This window comes from Salvelinus sp. IW2-2015, linkage group LG4q.1:29 (assembly GCF_002910315.2).
Source record: "Salvelinus sp. IW2-2015 linkage group LG4q.1:29, ASM291031v2, whole genome shotgun sequence".
Taxonomy (NCBI): Eukaryota; Metazoa; Chordata; class Actinopteri; order Salmoniformes; family Salmonidae; genus Salvelinus; species Salvelinus sp. IW2-2015.
This window is the reverse complement of record NC_036842.1, coordinates 78,475,236-78,495,813: the sequence shown is the minus strand read 5'-3', so window position 1 is coordinate 78,495,813 and position 20,578 is coordinate 78,475,236. Positions and strand designations below refer to the sequence as shown.

Sequence of the window (20,578 nt, the reverse complement as noted above, 5' to 3'; positions counted from 1 at the left end):
GAGAGACGGAATCTAAAACAAAAATTTCCAGAAAGAATTTTCACATTGAGTGATTTGTAAGGAATTAATGTGCATGATGGGCAGACCAGAAGTGAGGTGGTATGCACCACCAACCAAAGCCTCCGGTCGTCACAGACCTTTGGTGTAGTGGTGTGCGGGACAAGCCCGCCGGGTTCGCCACTCAGTTACGGTTAGAACTGCCGACCTGGGAACGCGTACCTGCCGTGATTGTGATTGATTGACATTGGTGAGCAACGAAGCGCATCCTGAGAGCAACATTGACTGTCCAATCTCGTCGCTCTACCTAAACCAGCCAGAACAGAGAGCGGAGTTGACGTATGAATGGACATCAGGTAGTCATACAATGTGAGGAGGTACTGTAAGTCGTGGACGCACGTGATGGTCATAGGAGGCAGGATCTGAACGATGAGATTGCTCAAAGCGAGAATCATGAGGTTGAGAGCGATGAATGTATTGCGCATAACACCGGTGGCGCCACAATTTGAGGAACTGACCAATGACAAGAGAAAGGCTCTATAAATTGAGAATAAGGACGAGGTCATACTGTGTCGTGGAACTCAGCAGGGCTGGGGAGCGTGCTCCGTGTGTTCAAGTAAAGGCGTGTCACCGCGTGTGGGCGAGCAAGGGGAGATTCTATGAACAGTGTTTTGGGATAAGGGATGGCAGTGTGTGTTGGCACCTAAAAGAGGCTATGCACCGGGCTACATGTGAGATCACAGAGTGCGAATGGAGCGCTGATGAGTATAGCTAGGGATCAACGAGCAGGTCGCTCCAATAGTATGAGATAACAGCGAGAGTGTCCAGTTAGATATTCACACTATGAGCGGCCGTTGCATGGGAGTAAGAATAGTCGCTGTGCATGCGGCGACGAGTCAGAGGCGCCTGTCGTGCGAACAAGTCCAGAGGCGCAGTTGTGGCGCCGAGCATAACGTGGCGTGAGGAGGAGTCTTGGTCTCTCGAAATAAGCGCATACTTGGATAATCCAGAGGAAAGGTGATGGTGGTTAGAAATAGCAGAGGGTGTTGGTCTGATGGATAGGACAGTGTAATGAGTAATAAGAGAGTTGTGTGCGTTGCTTGTGCATAAGAGAGCATGCGACTTCTGCTGGTGCTGATACAGTGTTGGAGAAGTAGGAAGATTGATGTAAGATGTCAGCGCCTCCGATTGGAAGTAAACACACAGTTGCCCAACCGGTGAAGCAGGATGTCCGGTGGGATTGGATAGGAGTGTAACGATTTGGTCTGTCTGGTATAGGTGGAGTGTACCGTGGGTCGTTCGTCAAAAGGACGGACGACAGTGTCGTGCTGTGCGAACTCGAATGGATTAAGTGTGCGTGTTGGAGGGTAATGGATATGGGTCCCAGGTGTTTGATGCAGTCGGAGTGTGGATGTGCTTTATAAGGACTCGCGAGAAGTGTCGTAAGCCTCCTCGCTTGCCCTTAACGAGAAAAGTGTACATTGTGAATGGAAGGTACGGTTGTGTGCTGTGGTCTATAGGCCAGGGTGCATCGGATGTTGGATCAACGCGACCGAAGAGCACACAGCCAGGGCAACTAAGGAGTGCTCCGTAGAAAGCATCTCAAGGTCCTGAGTGGCCTAGGCCAGTCTCCAGACCTGAACCCAATAGAAAATCTTTGGAGGAGCCGAAAGTCCGTATGCCCAGCGAAGCCCCGAAACCTGAAGGATCTGGAGAAGGTCTGTATGGAGGATGGGCCAAAATCCCTGCTGCAGTGTGTGCAAACCTGGTCTAAGAACTACAGGAAACGTATGATCTCTGTAATTGCAAACTAAGGTTCTTGTACCAAATATTCAGTTCGTGCTTTTCTGATGTATCAAATACTTATGTCATGAATAAAATGCAAATTAATTACTTAAAATCATACAATGTGATTTTCTGGATTTTTGTTTAGATTCCGTCTCTACAGTTGAAGGTGTACTATCATAAAATTACAGACCTCTAAATGCTTTGTAAGTTGGAAAACCTTCCAAATCGGCCAGTGTATTCAAATACTTGTTCTCCCCACTGTAGGTTCAGAAATGTTGTGAAATAGCACAGTTACAAATAGAAATTAAACTGGATGGACAACAGAAATAGAGGGAGACTAAAAACAAACAAAATATATATATTGTAAAATAGATTGCCTGGTAAAATGGTGTATAAGATGATACAAACTTAAGGTAGAAGCCTAAGTGTTTATTAGTTTACTCCAATTGGGGGAAGGGTGGTAGGGTTTGCGGGGAATAATAAAGGTATATTCTTTAAAAAGTATGTATATCTATATACGTATGTGTATGTATATATGTGTATATGTATGCATGCGTGTATGTATATGGATATATATATTTACCCCAAAAAGATATGGGGGATTGGAAATGATGCAGACAATTACATTGACGGAAGCAACAATCTTTCCGCAATATTAAGCTGATCCACCCCTTAAAAAAATAAAATAATAATAAATGAAAAATAAATGCTGCCAAACATACCCTCGTAAAACTGCCACTCATACTGCCAAACATACCCTCGTAAAACTGCCACTCATGCTGACAAACATACCCTCGTAAAACTGCCACTCATGCTGACAAACATACCCTCGTAAAACTGACTATACTTGACTTCCGATCCTTGACTTTGGCGATGTCAATTACAAAATAGCCTCTAACACTCTACTCAGCAAACTGGATGTAGTCTATCACAGTGCCAACTGTTTTGTCACCAAAGCCCCAGATACAGTACTACCCACCATTGCGACCTGTATGCTCTTGTTGGCTGGCCCTCACTACATATTCATCGCCAAACCCACTGGCTCCAGGTCATCTATACGTTTTTGCTAGGTAAAGCATCTCCTTATCCTTATCTCCTTATCTCAGCTCACTGGTCACCATAGCAACACCCAATCGTAGCACACGCTCCAGCAGGTACATTTCCCTGGTCATCCCCAAAGCCAACACTTCCTTTGGCTGCCTTTCCTTCCAGTTCTCTGCTCCACTGAAGCTGGAGTCTTATATTTCCCTCTCTAACTTTAAGCATCAGCTGTCAGAGTAGATTACCAATCACTGTACCTGTACACAGCCAATCTGTAAATAGCACACCCGACTACCTCATCCCCATATTTTTACTTACCCTCTTGCTCTTTTGCACCCCAGTATCTCTACTTGCACATCATCATCTGCACATCTATCACTCCAGTGTTAATGCTAAATTGTAATTATTTCACCTCTATGGCCTATTTATTGCTTGCCTCCCTACTCTTCTACATTTGCACACACTGTACTTATATTTTTCTATTGTGTTATTGACTGTATGTTTGTTTATGTGTAACTCTGTGTTGTTGTTTTTTTTCGCACTGCTTTGCTTTATCTTGTCCAGGTCACAGTTGTAAATGAGAACTTGTTCTCAACTGGCCTACCTGGTTAAATAAAGGTGAAATAAATAAATAAATAAATGATTACAGTTATGGTGGTCTATGTTGATCATGAAGAAGAGTATGTCATTTGAAAAAAATCTCTCTCTAACCTGCATGAGGCCTTTTTTGTCCTCTGTGCCCTTATTTAGGGCTGTCAGTCATGGACCCTTGTGGTTACCCTACATTCCCTCCCTCCTTCTCTACCTCAATATTTCTCTATCATCCATAGCACAGGAGGAATACAAAGGTTCCTGAGAGAGGGAGGGCAGAGAGAGCAGGCAGGATGAAGTTAGGTAATTTCTGTTGTCTCACCTCAGCGCTTTTCCTCATTCAACTTTGATTAGCTCCAATAATGTATATCAGTCTTTTCAGCTGTTTGCAAAGATAGGGTGAACGGAGAAGACTGAGAGGAGTGAGAGAGTGAAGGACATGTCCCTTCCATCTATCCCTTTCCTCCTCTTTCCTCCCTCCATCTTTCAGACATGAGGTCTGTGAAATACTGATTCTGCTGTGCTCATTTGTACCCATAAGAACTGCACCACATAGTGGGAATGTAATGTCTGAATCCCTCTGGGGAGTGATACCTTTGGGAATGATGGTTAGTTGGTTAGATAGCTAGGTAATGTCCCTGAACGTGGTCATCCATTGCACTTTGAATGGATTCCACCCAAATCTTGAATAATCTTGAGCGACACATACGTCAATGACACCAAAGGGTATGGCTACAACATTTGGGCATTGGTATTGGAACTCAGATTCCATACTGAAGCTATTGGTGGGATTATTGATATATCACTCTGTTTTACATTTCACTATAGCGCTACACAATCTGCTAGTTTCAACTCTAGTTAATTTGTATCCGTAGATAAACAATTAATCAAACTACAATTAAATAAATATGCTGTTAGATGTTGTTCTGGTCTTGAGGGAAAAGCAGTGTTTCACTGCCAGATACTCGTTGTTATGGTAATCTATGTGAGCAAAAAGTCATTCCACAACCAGCTAAAAGGGATTTGTAAAACAGAGAAACCTGACGACAGAATGTATCCTCAGTCAGTCAGTCACGACAACACACATAATTAGTTACCTGACTCACCCGTGCTAATTGTTCCTCTCATCATATCCCTCCTCTCTCTCCTTTTCAATCTCGGTTTTCTCCTTTTCTTCCACTCTGTCCCTCTAGACCACCTTCTGTGCAATACCACTTTTAGCCAAAAAGAAAGATAGAACAGAGAGGGGGGTAGCACTGGGAGAGCTTCAACATCTGCCGTGAGATAGAGTACTTCATCAGTCATTTACCATCATGAATATAGAGCAGCAGTGGAAACAGACAAAACAAAAGCCACCAAAGCATTTTGTTGTTTGCCCTCTTTATAATCCCATTGTTCTGTTCTGTACATTGTACTATTCTGCAGCATTGTTTTACCACTTCTCACATATTGCAGACTGACACAAAACACCATCACATTAACTTTTAATTGTAGCCAACATGTTTCAGAGCTAAACTGTTTTGTTTCACTGAGTTGCCCAAAAATATGGTATTCCCCAAACTCTCAACAGACACAAAGCAAAAAAGAAAAGGAAACCTCTCAAAACAGTCTCTTTTGGCCTAATTTGCTTCCCTTGCATTTATGTCTGGAAGTTAGCATGTTGTAGTGCAACAGAACAGTATGCAAGGGTATGACTTCTACTATTATTGTCTTGTCCAGTTCTTCTCATAACTACTAAGCTACTACTAAGATGCTTCTTCATTGTTTCAAGCCTTCTCTTCCTGGGCTGTGGTACTATGTTGGATCCAATCAGGGGAGGTATATAGTCTGTTTGATCTAGTGGTATGCTACTAGCTGGGTCAGAGAGAGGCAGCTGTTGGGCCTGGGGAAGATATATGTGGTGGCTTGTCTCTAAGTTTGGTTAATTTAAACACAGGGGGCTGGCTGGAGCTTTAGTAGGACAAAAATACAGCCTCACACACATCGATAATCTCTCTCCTTCCTTTTCCTTGCTCTCTATGTCATTAGGAAAAGTATCTCCGAATAGGAGAATCACAGGAATCAGATGCCGTCATGAAGTACGAGTTAGACACAGTACTAGACTGTACTGAATCATCATTATTTATTCATTATGTCACATGAATAGTGCATCCCAGGGTATGGTTCCTGAATGCATGTGTGACTAGAAGCACATGCAGTGGCGTCATCACTTATTTATTGTCATTTCAGATGCATCTGTGTCTCTCTTCCTTGGGCCCTCCATGTTTTCAGAAATCCGCTGCTGTTCCTGAGACAACAGTGTCACCTATGGGTTTATGAGGGAGCCACACTCTCACAGTCCAGGTAACAGTCTTCCAACCTAGACTAACAAAGACACTGTGACATGATATTTGAAATCATTGGTACTCTCAATACAGGGACCTGACCTGTCATAATATGTAACATACACGCATGCACACACACAACCAGTGTTCTTTCACTCTCTTTTTAACCCATTCGTTCTGTTAAATATTTAGCAAAGAGACCAGCTCCATATTCACCAGAGAAAGAGGAAATATTCTAATAATTCACTCCTCTCTTGCGGTGCTCATTACTGTAATTATACAGCCATTGTTCTCTCTCATTCTCTGGGAGGGAAAAAATGACAAATTACAATTGAGCCAGAGAAATCGTCATTTGTAGCTGTAATTGACGCTAATAAAATTATGCTGATTGACAGCTATCTTGGCCATGATGGCCATGACCACTGACTGTAATTAGGTATTAGGGGCTTCAGAGAGGACCCTATAGAGGGCTGTATTACTGTTCCTTAGGCCTGTTATACAGTGCATTTGGAAAGTTTTCAGACCCCTTCACTTGTTCCACATTTTGTTACATTACAGCCTTATTCTAAAATGTATTTTGTTTTTAAAAGTCCCTCATCAAGCTCGACAAAATACCCCACAATGACAAATCAAAAATAGGTTTTAGGAATTTTGGCAAATGTATTAAATAAAAAAAACTGTAATATCACATTTAGATAAGTATTCAGACTCTTTACTCAGTACTTTTTTGAAGCACCTTTGGCAGTGATTACAGCCTTAAGCCTTCTTGGGTATGACGCTACAAGCTTGGCACACCTGTATTTTGGGAGTTTCCCCCATTCTTCTTTGCAGATCCTCTCAAGCTCTGCCAGGTTGGATGGGGAGCGTCGCTGCACAGCTATTTTCAGGTCTCTCCAGAGATGTTCAAACGGGTTCAAGTCTGGGCTCTGGCTGGGCCACTCAAGGACATTTAGATACTTGTCCTGAAGCCACTCCTGCGTTCTCTTGGCTTTGTGTTTATGGTCGTTGTCCTGTTGGAAGGTAAACCTTATGTCCCAGTCTGAGGTCCTGGGGGCTCTGGAGCAGGTTTTCATCAAGCATCTACCTGTACTTTGCACCGTTTATCTTTCCCTCGATTCCGACTAATCTCTCAGTCCCTACCGCTGAAAAACATCCCCACAGCATGTTGCTGCCACCACCATACTTCACCGTAGAGATGGCATTGGCCAGGTGATGAGCGGTGCCTGGTTTCCTCCAGATGTGGCGCTTGGCATTCAGGCCAAAGAGTTCAATCTTGGTTTCATCAGACCAGAGAATCTTGTTTCTCATGGTCTGAGAGTCCTTTAGGTGCCTTTTGGCAAACTCCAAGCGAACTGTCATTCCCCTTTTACTTTGGACTGGCTTCCGTCTGAGTGCTGCTGAGATGGTTGTCCTTCTGGAAGGTTCTCCCATCTCCACAGAGGAACTCTGGAGCTCTGTCAGAGTGACCATCAGGTTCTTGGTCACCTCTCTGACCAAGGCCCTTCTTCCCCGATTGCTCAGTTTGGCCGGGCGGCCAGCTCTGGGAAGAGTCTTGGTGGTTCCAAACTTCTTCCATTTAAGAATGGTGGAGGCCACTGAGTACTTGGAGACCTTCAGACCAGGCATTTTATGGTACCCTTCCCCAGATCTGTGCCTTGATACAATCCTGTCTCGGGAGCTTTACAGATAATTATTTCGACCTCATGGCTTGGTTTTTGCTCTGACATGCACTGTCAACTGTGGGACCGTATAAAGACAGGTGTGTGCCTTTCCAAATCATGTCCAATCAATTGAATTTACCACAGGTGGGTTCCAATTAAGTTGTAGAAATATCTCAAGGATGATCAATGGAAACAGGATGCACCTGAGCTCAATTTCGAGTCTCATAGCAAAGGGTCTTATCTAAATAACTTATTTCTGTTTTTCTATTTTATAAATTTGCAAACATTTCTGTTTTCGCTTTGTCATTATGGGGTATTGTGTGTAGATTGATGAGGATAAAAAAAAAACATTTTTAGAATAAGGCTGTAACGTAACAAAATGTGGAAAAAGTGAAGGGGTCTGAATACTTTCCGAATGCACTGTATGATTACATTTTGTAGAACTGTAGCGCTGTATACTTTCATATAGGAATATGTGTATCTATTTAAAATCTAGAAGTATGAAGTGAAAGAATTAGGATGTTCAGTTTATCGCTCCACTTTTCACTCCTTTGGTATGGCAATTCACAGTCTCCAAAGAGTTGATTAAACAGACTTTGATCTCTCCTTCTCTGTCTCTCTTTTCTCTCTCCTATTTTCCCCAATGGACCTCTATATCATCAACCGACCCCCATCCACCCGGAAAAGGCGGAACAGAGATGCATGAAATGAGCTGCCAAATACTCGACTCTTCTCACGACGGCAAAAACATTGTGAAAGCAAGACTTGAACACGGGGAAAGAAGGGATAAAGTTGAGAGGGAGAGAGGGGAAAAACAGGCCAAGCCATCGGCTGTAATAAATAGGTTGCGACTCCAGTTCACCGCTGATGTGTGTATTAATCTTACAAAAGTCAAATCTGGTCAGCCGTACATAGTTGGACGGCACCAAGCGCGACTTAAGCCCCCAAATTACACCCTGGAGGGACTTTACCCGTTACAAGTAAGATGAAAAACTGCTCCAAAACAGCCGGCAAACAGCACCTGTGTTACAAATAGGCAGCGGGGGTAGCTGGGGAGTTGAGCTGGAGATCAGCAATAGTGGGTTTTACCAAGCAGGCTGAGTAGCTTGGGGAGACAGGGACGGGGACAGGGGACGGAGGAAGGGGGACAGGGGGGTTCTCAGAGACCATCATGGTAATGCTGGGTTTCCTCATTCATTACCTCAGCAGTGTCGTGGGAACTGGTCCCAGTCACATGTAGTAGAGAACTGCAGAGAGTTACCTAAGCCAGCAGAGGGCAGCAATCCACCCTGCTCCTCCCAGGACTAAGGCCAGGTACAGTACAGTACATGGCCAAACGTATGTGGACACATGCTCGTCGAACATCTCATTCCAAAATCATGGCCATTAATATGGAGTTTGTCCCCCATTTGCTGCTATAACAGCCCCCACTCTTCTGGGAAGGCTTTCCGCTAAATGTTGGAACATTGCTGGAACAATCTCAACAAACCATTTCTGTATGGACCTCGCTTTGTGCACAGGGGTATTCTGAAACAGGAAAGGGCCTTTCCCAAACTGTTGCCACAAAGTTCGAAGCGCAGAATCATCTAGAATGTCATTGTATGCTATAGTGTTAAGATTTCCCTTCACTGGAAAGGGGCCTTGCCCGAAAACATTATTCTTCCTCCACCGAACTTTACATTTGGCACTGTGCATTCGGGCAAGTAGTACTCTCCTGGCCAAGATTCACTTTTCAAACCCAGATTCGTCCATCGTAGTGCCAGATGGTGAAGCGTGATTCATCAGTCCAGAGAATGTTTCCACTGCTCCAGACTCCAATGGTGGCGAGCATTACACCGCTCCAGCCAAAGCTTGATGTTGGTGATGGTGATCTTAGGCTTGTGTGCGGCTTCTCGGCCATGAAAACCTATTTCTTGAGTCGCCAGACTAACAGTTATTTTGCTGACGTTGCTTCCAGAGGCAGTTTGGAACTCGGTAGTAAGTGAACTCGGTAGTGAGGACAGATGATTTTTACGCACTTCAGCACTCAGTGGTCCCGTTCTGTGAGCTTGTATGGCCTATTTCTTCGTTGCTGAGATGTTGCTGCTCCTAGACGTTTCCACTTCACAATAACAGCCCTTACAGTTGACAATGGCAGCTCTAGCAGGGTAGAAATGTATAGATCTGGCTTGTTGGAAAGATGGCATCCTATGATTGTGCCACGTTGAAAGTCATGAGCTCTTCAGTACGGGGCATTCTACTGCCAATGTTTGTCTACGGGGATTGCATAGCTGTGTGCTTGATTTTATACACCAGACAAAAACAGGTGTGGCTGAAATAGCCTAATCCTCTAATTTGAAGGGGTGTCCACATACTTTTGGCTTAGTAGTGTATGTCCCCATCTACAGTGAATTAGACCAACAGAGAGAAGGAGAGAACAAAATCTACATTTAATTAGACCAACAGAGAGAAGGAGAGAACAAAATCTACAGTTAATTAGACCAANCAAAATCTACATTTAATTAGACCAACAGAGAGAAGGAGAGAACAAAATCTACAGTTAATTAGACCAACAGAGAGAAGGAGAGAACAAAATCTACAGTTAATTAGACCAACAGAGAGAATGGGAAAACTAATTTGAAACATAGAAAACCTGTATACATTTAATGACATACTGTACATAGAGTTTTTTTTCTTATAGGACTGAATAAGTTGGCCTAAAAGTTGTTAATATTGTCACTAATACCATACAGTTCTGCCCCTCCCTTACCATAAGGAAAGAGTTTTGTTGGAGAATGATAGCTTTGCTTAGGTAAACATGTGACTCATGCATGACATGGATAGACTTTGGAAGAAACTTGACATATTCCTCCCTCTCTGACTTCTCCTTGCTTCAGCCTATTAGACAGTTTCAGCGTTTCTAAATGTTCAGTCAACGACATGAAGCTGTTAGTGCTCCAATCTAAGCTCTGCTGAACTCCAAAGAGAGTTATCTGTGTGCTTTAAGAGCATAGATGAGTGTGGCAATGTTACATTTGGCAAAACCCTAATTGGCAACAAGCAGAAATAGACTATTTGTACTTCTTCTGATCATTTTCAAAAAACAACTACTGCAAGTAAAAAGGGTGACATGGTTCACTAAAGAGCTGCATGTGATGAACTGAATTCTCTATACACAGTATTCTGATTGTATTTACTGTTGTGTTATTCAAACTATGTTTGTAGAGATCAAAGTAAGATACATCAAATATACATTTCAAAGGCATAAAGTCACTCAAACATTGAACTGTCTAATTAGCCAGTAATTCATGTTCTGTTAGATAATTAGGTTGCCCGGGCAACAGGGTTTGGTGGATTTGAATAGAGGCATGATAGTATCTCTGAATAACACAGTAATATGACTATCTCTATCTCTATCAATCAGCTAATGCGGTTCCCATGGAACAGACAAAGAGAATCACATGATAAGAGCAGCAGGAGAAGCTCTCAGCATGCCAAACATCAGCTCTAACAAAGGCACCAGCAGCAATTAGATCATATTGAACACTCATCTCACTATGCTCATGTGTTTTTCTGGTGTCTGTCTGTGTCAGACAGAAAAAAACAACTAGGTTGAAGTGTAAACATATAGCTAGAAGCTCTGAGCACCGAAGCAAACGGTATGTTTACACTGATTCAATGTCACAAAGTATTCATATGAAAACAGGGTTCTCTAATGGACAATTAGTTGAAGTAAATCTAATTATGCGTAAGGACGATAAAAAAACGTAAGTGTATGAGTAATATAAAAGGAACATGTAGGCCATCGTTCTTGCTGTTAGCGTCGAAAGGTTAGTAAAATATATTTTCAGAGTCTATCTTTAGCCAAATGTTCTGGGAACAGAAACATCATCAGGTTTGAGACAATGCGAACTTCATACCACCTTGCGACATTCTGTGTTTGTATGTGTATGTGGCCGTGCATGTGAGAAACAAAGACCAGAGAAGAGAAGAGAAGAGAGAGAGAGAGAGAGAGAGAGAGAGAGAGAGAGAGAGAGGAAGAGAGAGAGAGAGAGAGAGAGAGAGAGAGAGAGAGAGAGAGAAGAAAGAGAGAGAGAAGAGGAGAGAGAGACGAAGAGAGAGAGAGAGAGAGAGAGAGAGAGAGGAGAGAGAGAGAGAGAGAGAGGAGAGAGAGAGAGCAGAAGAGAGAAGAGAGAGAGAGAGAGAGAGAGAGAGAGAGAGAGAGAGAGAAAGTGACCAGAGAGCCAAAGAGTGAAAGTAACACCTACAGTATGTCAGATGTGTTGTAATTCACTCAGTCATTCGTATGCAAATTCCTACCTGTCCCGAACCTGTCCTGGTAGCCAATTGGGGAGGGATAAGGATAGTACAAGGAAGCTGACAGCATAAAATAACCACTGCTGGGGCAGCACCTTGGTGTGTGTGTGGGCTGGAACCTTTTTAAAGTTTTGGGAAGCAAAAGAGCACAGCTTCTAGCACTGAAAACAACACTCCACTCATTTGTGTAGAGAAACACAGCTAGCTACCTCACCTACCTGAAGTCATCTGAGAGGAGAGAGAGAGAGAGAGAGAGAGAGAGAGAGAGAGAGAGACGACACCTCCCATCCTGGTCGGAACCCAGTCCATAGCTCTGGTAGGAAACCATGCTGAGCATTGCTAGGCAACCAGCTTTGCTTCTATGTTGTTAGTCGCTGTTATAATGACTGATTAGCACAATCAAAACAATGGCTGAAATGGCTGGGCTTAGGAGTGAATTGGTGTTTTGGCTATTCAGACAGTGGGTATTCGAACTGTAACAAAGCAACGTAGGCACTACTTTAGGTGTCTTTCAGACTAGAATGTGATGGTTTGATTCATTTGTCTAACTGTGTGTCAAGCTTTGATTGCCTGTAATGCTAATTGAGCATTAGAACAAACTGTTCAGTGCCGTTCATACAGCGTTAAAGAAGATGACTGAATATACATTAGGCTTTAAATAACTGTGTGGCTTGCATTTGAAGTCCTAAAATAAATGGCATACACTTTTGTTTACAATGTAAATATGATCATGGATAAATGTACTCCTCGTGGGCTCTGTTTTGTTTTGAGATACAAACGGCCCCTTTGAAAGAGAAGTAAAACAAATGTTGGTAAGCTCCTTTTATAATCAAATCAAATTGTATTGGTCACATATACATGGTTAGCAGATGTTATTGCGAGTGTAGTGAAATGCTTGTGTATCATAGTAATATGTGACAAGGTGCAGTACATCTACACGCTAGTGTACTGTAATCACCTCACATGGGTTGTAACTTAAATCCGTTGAGATAAAACTCCACAGAGGGATTCTCCAGAAGCTTCAGTATAGGAAAGTGTGACCTGCCTGCACTTGTTTACTGCTTACCAAAAGTTACATTTGTCAGTGATCATTTGTTTGTCTGTTTACTTCCTTCATCTGTAAGCCTATCATCATGATTGTAGGTGATTATATATGCAATGAGCTTTTTATTTTTGGGGGTGATAAGATGCACAGGTAGTGAATATGGATCAGGGGCAAGTTTCCCAAAAGCTTTGTCTAGCTAACATGGAACTGTATTACTCACTGCTGAATAGTTCACACATTGGATCATTAATAAGTTAATCTTGAACAGACCAGGAGATTGTATAAATGGAAACTGCTCCCTGATGTTAGGGACATGCCAACCTAAACGGTCAGGAAATACAATCCCTGCAGTCTACTTCCATGAAGACAGGCAGTCTTCAGACTGCTCAGACCAGATGGTAGGCAGACAAATAGTAGACAGCACTGAGAGTTAACACAAAGCATTCAGGTGGTGAGACTTGGCATCCTGAGCTGAACCAAAGCCATGGCCTAAACTGCCAAGTGCCACATACCTCTAGTGAAATCTCACTCAGGGATCTTGTTCTTGGGAAACTGCTTTTGTTTAGGATTGAGGAAGACTTGGTATAATGTATGTTTCTCATTCAGCCTGTCACTGTGCCCACATAGGTCATGTACTGTAAAACATGGTGTTGTACAGTTATTTGGTGTCATTGTTTTTATTAGCCATCATAATCCAGCCTTTTCCAGGTAGTGGTCAATAAAGAGAAGCTGAATATAGGTCACAGTATAAAGAGCTGAGTCTATTGTTTGTCAAACTGAAGCTGCAGGTGAACACTATGACAACTTTTCACAGACAGACCATATTCGTTTATAATACGCTCTTACAATATGATAAAGCAGATTACATTGTCACATTAAATATTGAATCCAAAATCAAGATGTTTTCAGATTTCAAAAGTGGGCTGATTTTGAGATGAGCTAACCAAAAAGTTAAACTCCAGGTAGGCATTCTCTTCCACAAAGTCGAGATAAATGGACTACAGTCTAGACAACAGTACAACATGTGACAAGGCCATTACAAGTACAGTGCTGCAACAACCCCACCTTCAATATTCTTGTCATAGGCCTCAGTGCCGACCTGCAATTCTAATGTACTGTATATTTACATATAACATGCAAATATAGTTGTGGTGAAGTGTTTTCTCAACAACAGTTAAATGAACGTAGCCATGTTGTTGGCACACTATTGACATTTCACGGGCAGTCCTTTATAGTGGGGTTACGGAGAAGATACAGTGGTTCACCTGCTGTGCACTACAGACGTCTTCCCATAGATATTCAAATAACTAATGATTGATACTATTTATGTTGTATTTACTTTTACAATAACACTTCATTACCAATTCTTTAGAACTTTATTTGAACTTGTTTTTAAACTTTAAACGTGTCATTACAGTCAAAGTTGATCTGATCATGGCATTGGGAAGTGTTTTATTTCTTAATTTATTTCTCCAGTATACAGAACTATAACGGCTATTGTCTACCATATTGAATAAGCATATTACATACTGCACACTGGATGAAACATTCCTTCATATGTATGCTGTTCATTAATTGGCATTAGCAACTATAATTACATGAGTATCACAGCACTATTAATATGTGTTGACATCCTAAGGGGATGTAGATCTGAAAAAAAGGAACTGCACTGTAACCTAATCTATTTAAAACACAGACATGTAATTTAAAGGAAGAGCTTGTTTTATCTGGGTTGTCAATCATACATGTCCTGCAGGCGTTTCTGCACTAAATTGTCGAGGTCTCCGGTATTAACACATCATTGTGTGACTGACTCATTTCATTCAACCATCAGAAGAACAAATAGGCCTTTATGTATGCAAAACAGACAGACATACAGATCCATCACTTGGCAAATACACGTGTTAAGGACAATGAGGATGTCACCCAATCACTCCCATGCTGTCTTCACACTGACTCCCTTTGTCATCCTGTTTCACATCTGTCAATGTCGTCATATAGAAACATAACCTATCTCAACTCAGAAACTCAGATTTGGGAAAGACACCGTTTGTGTGCACCGTGTGTGATTACACTGTAACCTACCAATCATCTTGTTCAGGGTTTTACTCCATACTGAATGTATGTGTCTTTCTCCCCCAGCTCTGGACCATGGTCCGTCATACCACCTGCATCATGAGCATCCCTTCCACTGCCAGCATTGAGAGCCAGCTGCCCACAACATGGAGCTCCTACCCCTGCTCTGACAGTGAGGACTAGTTTGGTTGCTCAATTCAGTGAATTGCTCTGCTGGTTTAATTATTTACAAATACCTGGGCTAGCCGGAGTTCAAATGTTTTCACTACACCCCCAACACATTCAAAGTATGAAAAAAACCCACTTAATCTCTACCTTTACCCCTGACTCCAGTTTCCACAGTGATGCCTGGTTACACCAGTCGCCTGTGGTCCCAGGACTCCCAGCCTCAGTATTGGTCGAAGTATCAGGTGTGGGAGTGGCTGCAGCAGATGCTGGATATGCACCAGATCGACGCTGCCACCATCCCCTTCCAGAACTTTGATGTGGACGGACGTCAGCTATGCAGCATGACCTACCAGGACTTCACCCGTGCTGCGGGCACCGTGGGGCCTATCCTCTACCACAGCCTCACCGAGCTCAAATGGAGCGGTGGGTTCACACACTGGGCTGTATTGTCCTCTGTTATTGTTATGTTTATCAGAATGAAGGCCAGGTCAGGCCATGCAATGTTGAAACATACTGTGATAGATTAGGTCATCAAATGTTGAATGGTAGTATTTCATTTCAGTTAACACTTGAAGCGGTTAGAATATCACAAAAAAACAGGAACAGCAAATTGTACCAGCGTAGGAGGATCAAGGATTTAGGAATTCAATATCAAGTTTGATTAACACAAAATAATGAAAGCCCATGTTGTTACTGTACGTGTAATGGTATTGCCCTTAAATGACCCCTTGTTTCTCCATGTCATCCCTACACAGGTCAGTATCCTGGTGTGGAGTTTTCACCGCTGGACGTTATCAAATCAGAGCCAGATGGTAAATGCACCATAGACTAACACTGGCATGCATGAACACACAGAGTCATGTACTTCAAGTCATCCCTAAGAAACTCATCCAGTTATTGCATGTCTCAACTTGTTTGACACTATTTAATTAATAAATGATGTAAGTTGAAACTAGTCTGTGATTAGACTAAACTCTTCAGATGGGCGGCAGGTAGTCTAGCGGTTAAGAGTGTTGGGCCAGTAACCGAAAGGTTGCTGGTTTGAATCTCCGAGCCGACTGGGTGAAAACTCTGACGATGTGCCCTTGAGCAATAGACACGTAACTCTAGTGGCTCTGGATAATAGTGTCTGCTAAAATGTTAAATGTATGTCATGTCTCTTAAGCGTACATGCAAGCTTAATGTGCTCTCCTGTTTTAGTAGATTTCCCTTGCCCATTCACAGAACCTAGCATCTATCCTGCAGGTAGGTACCACATTGCAATGGATAGGATTTTGGAGAAAGGTCAAAATGTTAACTAACTTACGGACAGCATAATTGTTTACTTGTTGATATTTCTTTACTTTTTAGATATTTACGATCCCTCGTTTCAATCCCTTGCACCTGTGGCCTCACCCACTCCCTCCAGTCCAGGTAAGAAACAAGACCAAAGATGAGGACTGAAAACTTACTAAACCTTATGTAAACACACTAATTGGAACGAGCCCCGATCCAAGGGAAGACATCGACATACAGTAGCTTAGCCCCCAAAGAAAATATGACTTCATCGTGGTCCTTTGAAGTTCAATTGCTAGAGCATTGCACTTGTAACGCCAGGGTAGTGGGTTCAATTCCTGGGACCACCCATACGTAAAATGTATGCATGCATGACTGTAAGTCGCTTTGGATAAAAGCGTCTGCTAAATGGCATATATTATTATATTACTGCGCAAACAGAGTGGCAATACAAGGCTATTGAGTAAAGTCCATGGACGTTCAGTGAGTGATCATTTTGGGAAAGAGGCAGCTGAGTCTACTCCTTATCACCAAACTACATCACCACAACGTCACTGAGCAAACAATGTATGACAATACAACTGAACAAACTCATCCTGTTTATGTTCCCCACACCCATGTAATTGTTCAGTGTTGGGCTCCATGGAATTAATCTGAAATGCGTAAGACAGTGGTACAAAGGTTAGGCTAACACGTGTGGATTACTGATGGGGAAAAATCTATTCATTTACATATTGCAATATTATTGTTGGACAATATTATATTGAAATTTGACTCCAAGTATTGATTTGTAAAAAAAAAAAAAAAAAAATCGATATCTCTGTAGGTAGCAATAGCTAGTGCCACGCCGGTATGTTTCATCCTATAGCTTCCTCTTCAATGTAATGGCAAATTGTAGATTTCCGCCTAAATAGACATACTCAAAAGTAACTGCTATTCATGTGTAATTACATGATTCCGACATGCAAAAACTTGGCATATTTGGAAAGAAGACATCTGTGAGATTGTGAGGAAATGATCAGAAGATAGGTAGGAGTTACACAGTTTAGAATACACAAGATCAAGCACACACTAAAACATTTTAAATTAAGTAATCTTTCATTGACAAGCTATAAGTGAATTACTGATGCTCAGAGCTGGAAACACATCAGATGGCTTCCACAAATTGTGAACAATATCTGAAAAAAAATGGGATTGGTAGATCTAACAACTATAAATGGGAAGATTTATAAGTAAGTGGTGTCAGGTGTGGTCACGGGACGTTTCCAAGTCTCTTAGCCAGCTAGCAATAGTTCATATTATGCATAAACGGTTCTAGGCCTTGCTTTGTCCCACCCAGGTCAACTGCATATCCCTGGAAAGCTTTTTGCATATCCCAACTCCCCCTGAGAGTGGGGTCATCCTGGGTCTGCTATTGTCAAGTGCTACTCTGGAGCACTTAGGGTTAAGTGCCTTGCTCAAGGGCATATCGACAGATTATTTCACCTTGGGGATTCAAATTAGTGACCTTTTGGGTACTGGACAAATGCTCTAACCACTAGGCTACCTGCTGCTGTAGGTTAGTTGGTTGGACTACTATAATGGTAGACCAACTTGTGGGTTCGATTGCCACATGTACCAAATGTATTAAATGTCTTAATTTTTATTTGTTTTAAGCATCTGCTAAATTACCATATCTGTTTATTATTTTACTTTCAGACACAAATAGATCTCACAGTCGCCCTCATCAGGTCAAAAAACACAGTGAGTAGTATTTACATGAACATCTTCAATACTATCGAATCAAATATTTTAATATAAATGCTCAACATTTCACCCATGCTATTACTGATAGTAGATGGCAGTAGATGGTTCTAATTTTCACCACCTGTGTGTTTTTCCTCAGATCCCCGGGGGACCCACCTGTGGGAGTTCATTAGGGACATTCTGCTGAACCCGGAGCGGAACCCAGGCCTGATCAAGTGGGAGGATCGGACAGAGGGCGTGTTCCGCTTCCTCAAGTCAGAGGCCGTGGCTCAGCTGTGGGGCAAGAAGAAGAACAACAGCAGCATGACCTACGAGAAGCTCAGCCGAGCTATGAGGTAGAGACTTAAAGGATTAGGGTGTTTTCATGTTATTTCCTGGTTCACATGTTAAGAAGGAAGTCATTTTGGCTGTTCCGTTAAGGTCCCTGTTTGTACCATTCCAGATATTACTACAAACGGGAAATCCTGGAACGTGTAGATGGACGAAGGCTGGTCTACAAGTTTGGAAGGAATGCACGAGGATGGAGGGAGTCAGAGAAGTGAAAGAGGACACCTCTCCACCATTTTGTGCCTTTTTTAACCACCATGCGAAGATGTCTATTTATGTTTTTTTGTTGGATTTTAATGTCACTGTGATGTTTTACTATATATGTTGTTTCTTTTACAAAGAGGAGCAGAACGCCTCATTGCAACTCTTGACATTTTTGGGAGTTTCTGTATGATATATTTACATATGGTTAAGAAAGACCATAATTTACATTTGACTGCTTACATTTTCCTGTTCAGAGAGTGATGACTATTTGCACTGAAAGCTATTTTTGATTGAACAGCAAAAAGCATTGACATTTGGGGCGGCAGGTAGCCTAGTGGTTAGAGCGTTGGGCCAGTAACCGAAAGGTTGCTAGATTGAATCCCCGAGCTGAAAAGGTACAAACCTGTCGTTCTGCCCCTGAACAAGGCAGGCAATCCACTGTTCCTAGGCTGTCATTGTAAATAAGAATTGTTCTTAACTGACTTGCCTAGTTAATTCAAAAGTTTTAAAAACTGTAGATGCATTATTTTATATATTTCCAGCTTGTTATACACATTTAAACTGTGTAATGTTTTTTCCGAAGTATGTTTAATTGATGTGTTATGCAAGACATCCCCTTTAGTAAATATGAAACTCTTGTCTTCTTTGCATTCATCCTCTTCAAATTTGTTTTAGTTATGAAATTGTAACAGATCTCACAATAGAAGCACAACTTCCCTATTCATGTACAGGATAAACAGATAACTGTTTGGCCCAAACACAATGGCAGCTCAGGAGAGTATGATAGAGCACATTCAGATGCAACAATGGGGCATGCTGAAATTAGAGGATGTTCTGTGTGTGTTCTTCAAGATCTGATGCTGAGAAATGTCTACTCATTTTGCCATGTCAACTGGTCTTCACCCATTTACTACGCTATGCTGTAAAAAGAAATGTGTAAATATCATATATGAATTTTAAATAATAAAGGATTTGTTTTTGAAACAACAGATGAAAGCCTGCCTGTGTGTCATTATTTGTGTGAGCTAATTGAACATCCCACTGTTAATTTCACGTTGGATTTACATTAGTTGACAACTCAACCAAATGTAAAGATGTTTTACTGTGAACTGACATCTGTGCCGAGTGGGATGATTATCACACAAATCAGTTGACTGACAACTCTCCCTGTTGAGCCCTTCATGTCAATCTGAACTTTATTGACTGCTATCATGCAAATGTAACAAGAACTCAAGCTGTTTTGCTATTTTCTTTTTTTTATAATCAAGTAATCTTATCTGACTCAAGCTTTCACTTTTAACTGCCAATTGCAATTTGGGCTGTTTCAATTTTAGCTAGATGGGATCAGTACCCATTTGTCAACAGAGAGCAGGGAACCAGGCCTTCATACAGAGGTGTTGGATGAGGCTCAAATCTCTCTCTCGCTCTCTCTTTCTCTCTATGCCTGCCTATGAGAAGCCATCAGTTTTAGAGATAGGACATGACATTGCTGTCTTATCCCTGAGATTGTAAAATGCCAGGTAGTTAATTGTTCTCCGGTGCATGTCATGGCCGTTCTGCTGACACCTCGGGGTGATGGACAGATGACTCGCCTCTGATGCCCGCTCAGATAAGAAAAGCAACACTCAATGTCCCCTTTCTCACGCCCTGTGTTTGCAGTCAAATCCCTGTCCATGCCTCCACCCCTGCTCTGTGCAATTCATGTTTTTTTAATCCTCCTCCTTTACATAACACTGATTGCTGTGTCATTATTTTGGTGTCTTTGTTGAAGTCCACAAAATGTACCCATCTTTGAAAATGTTATCAATGTTCCCTCTCTCTGCTTTCATGGACACTGTTGTACTACTTTATATAACCGGAGTTTGAGTTTGAGTTTGACATTGGAGCGAGGACGAGGTCGTGGCAGTCTGTATTTTTTAAATGTTATGAAAAGGAAATTAAGTAAAGAGGGAAGCAAATGGCTTAATTTCAACATCAATGGTCAAACATCAGGGCTAGCATATCAAACTGGCCAAAACTTCAACATTTCTTCCGATATG

The 20,578-nt window shown here is 42.0% G+C and overlaps 1 protein-coding gene and 1 long non-coding RNA gene across 3 annotated transcripts in view; one reads left to right on the top strand and one right to left on the bottom strand.

Moving 5' to 3' along the window:
• LOC139027588 (uncharacterized) overlaps positions 1-20,578 on the bottom strand; it is a 212,774-nt gene that overhangs the window by 170,778 nt on the left and 21,418 nt on the right. The window lies entirely within an intron of this gene.
• On the top strand, positions 11,792-19,528 carry LOC111962586 (ETS homologous factor). 2 transcript variants are annotated; one of them, XM_023985759.2, is made up of 9 exons: positions 11,792-12,014; positions 14,886-14,991; positions 15,153-15,410; positions 15,743-15,799; positions 16,191-16,232; positions 16,338-16,400; positions 17,961-18,005; positions 18,148-18,343; positions 18,451-19,528. In XM_023985759.2, the coding sequence occupies exons 2-9, from the start codon at positions 14,895-14,897 to the stop codon at positions 18,548-18,550; spliced, it is 858 nt and encodes a 285-aa protein (XP_023841527.1). In that variant the 5' UTR covers positions 11,792-12,014; positions 14,886-14,894; the 3' UTR covers positions 18,551-19,528. The 2 variants fall into 2 exon arrangements, with proteins under 2 accessions (XP_023841527.1, XP_023841526.1); XM_023985758.2 differs by having other exon boundaries at positions 16,188-16,232.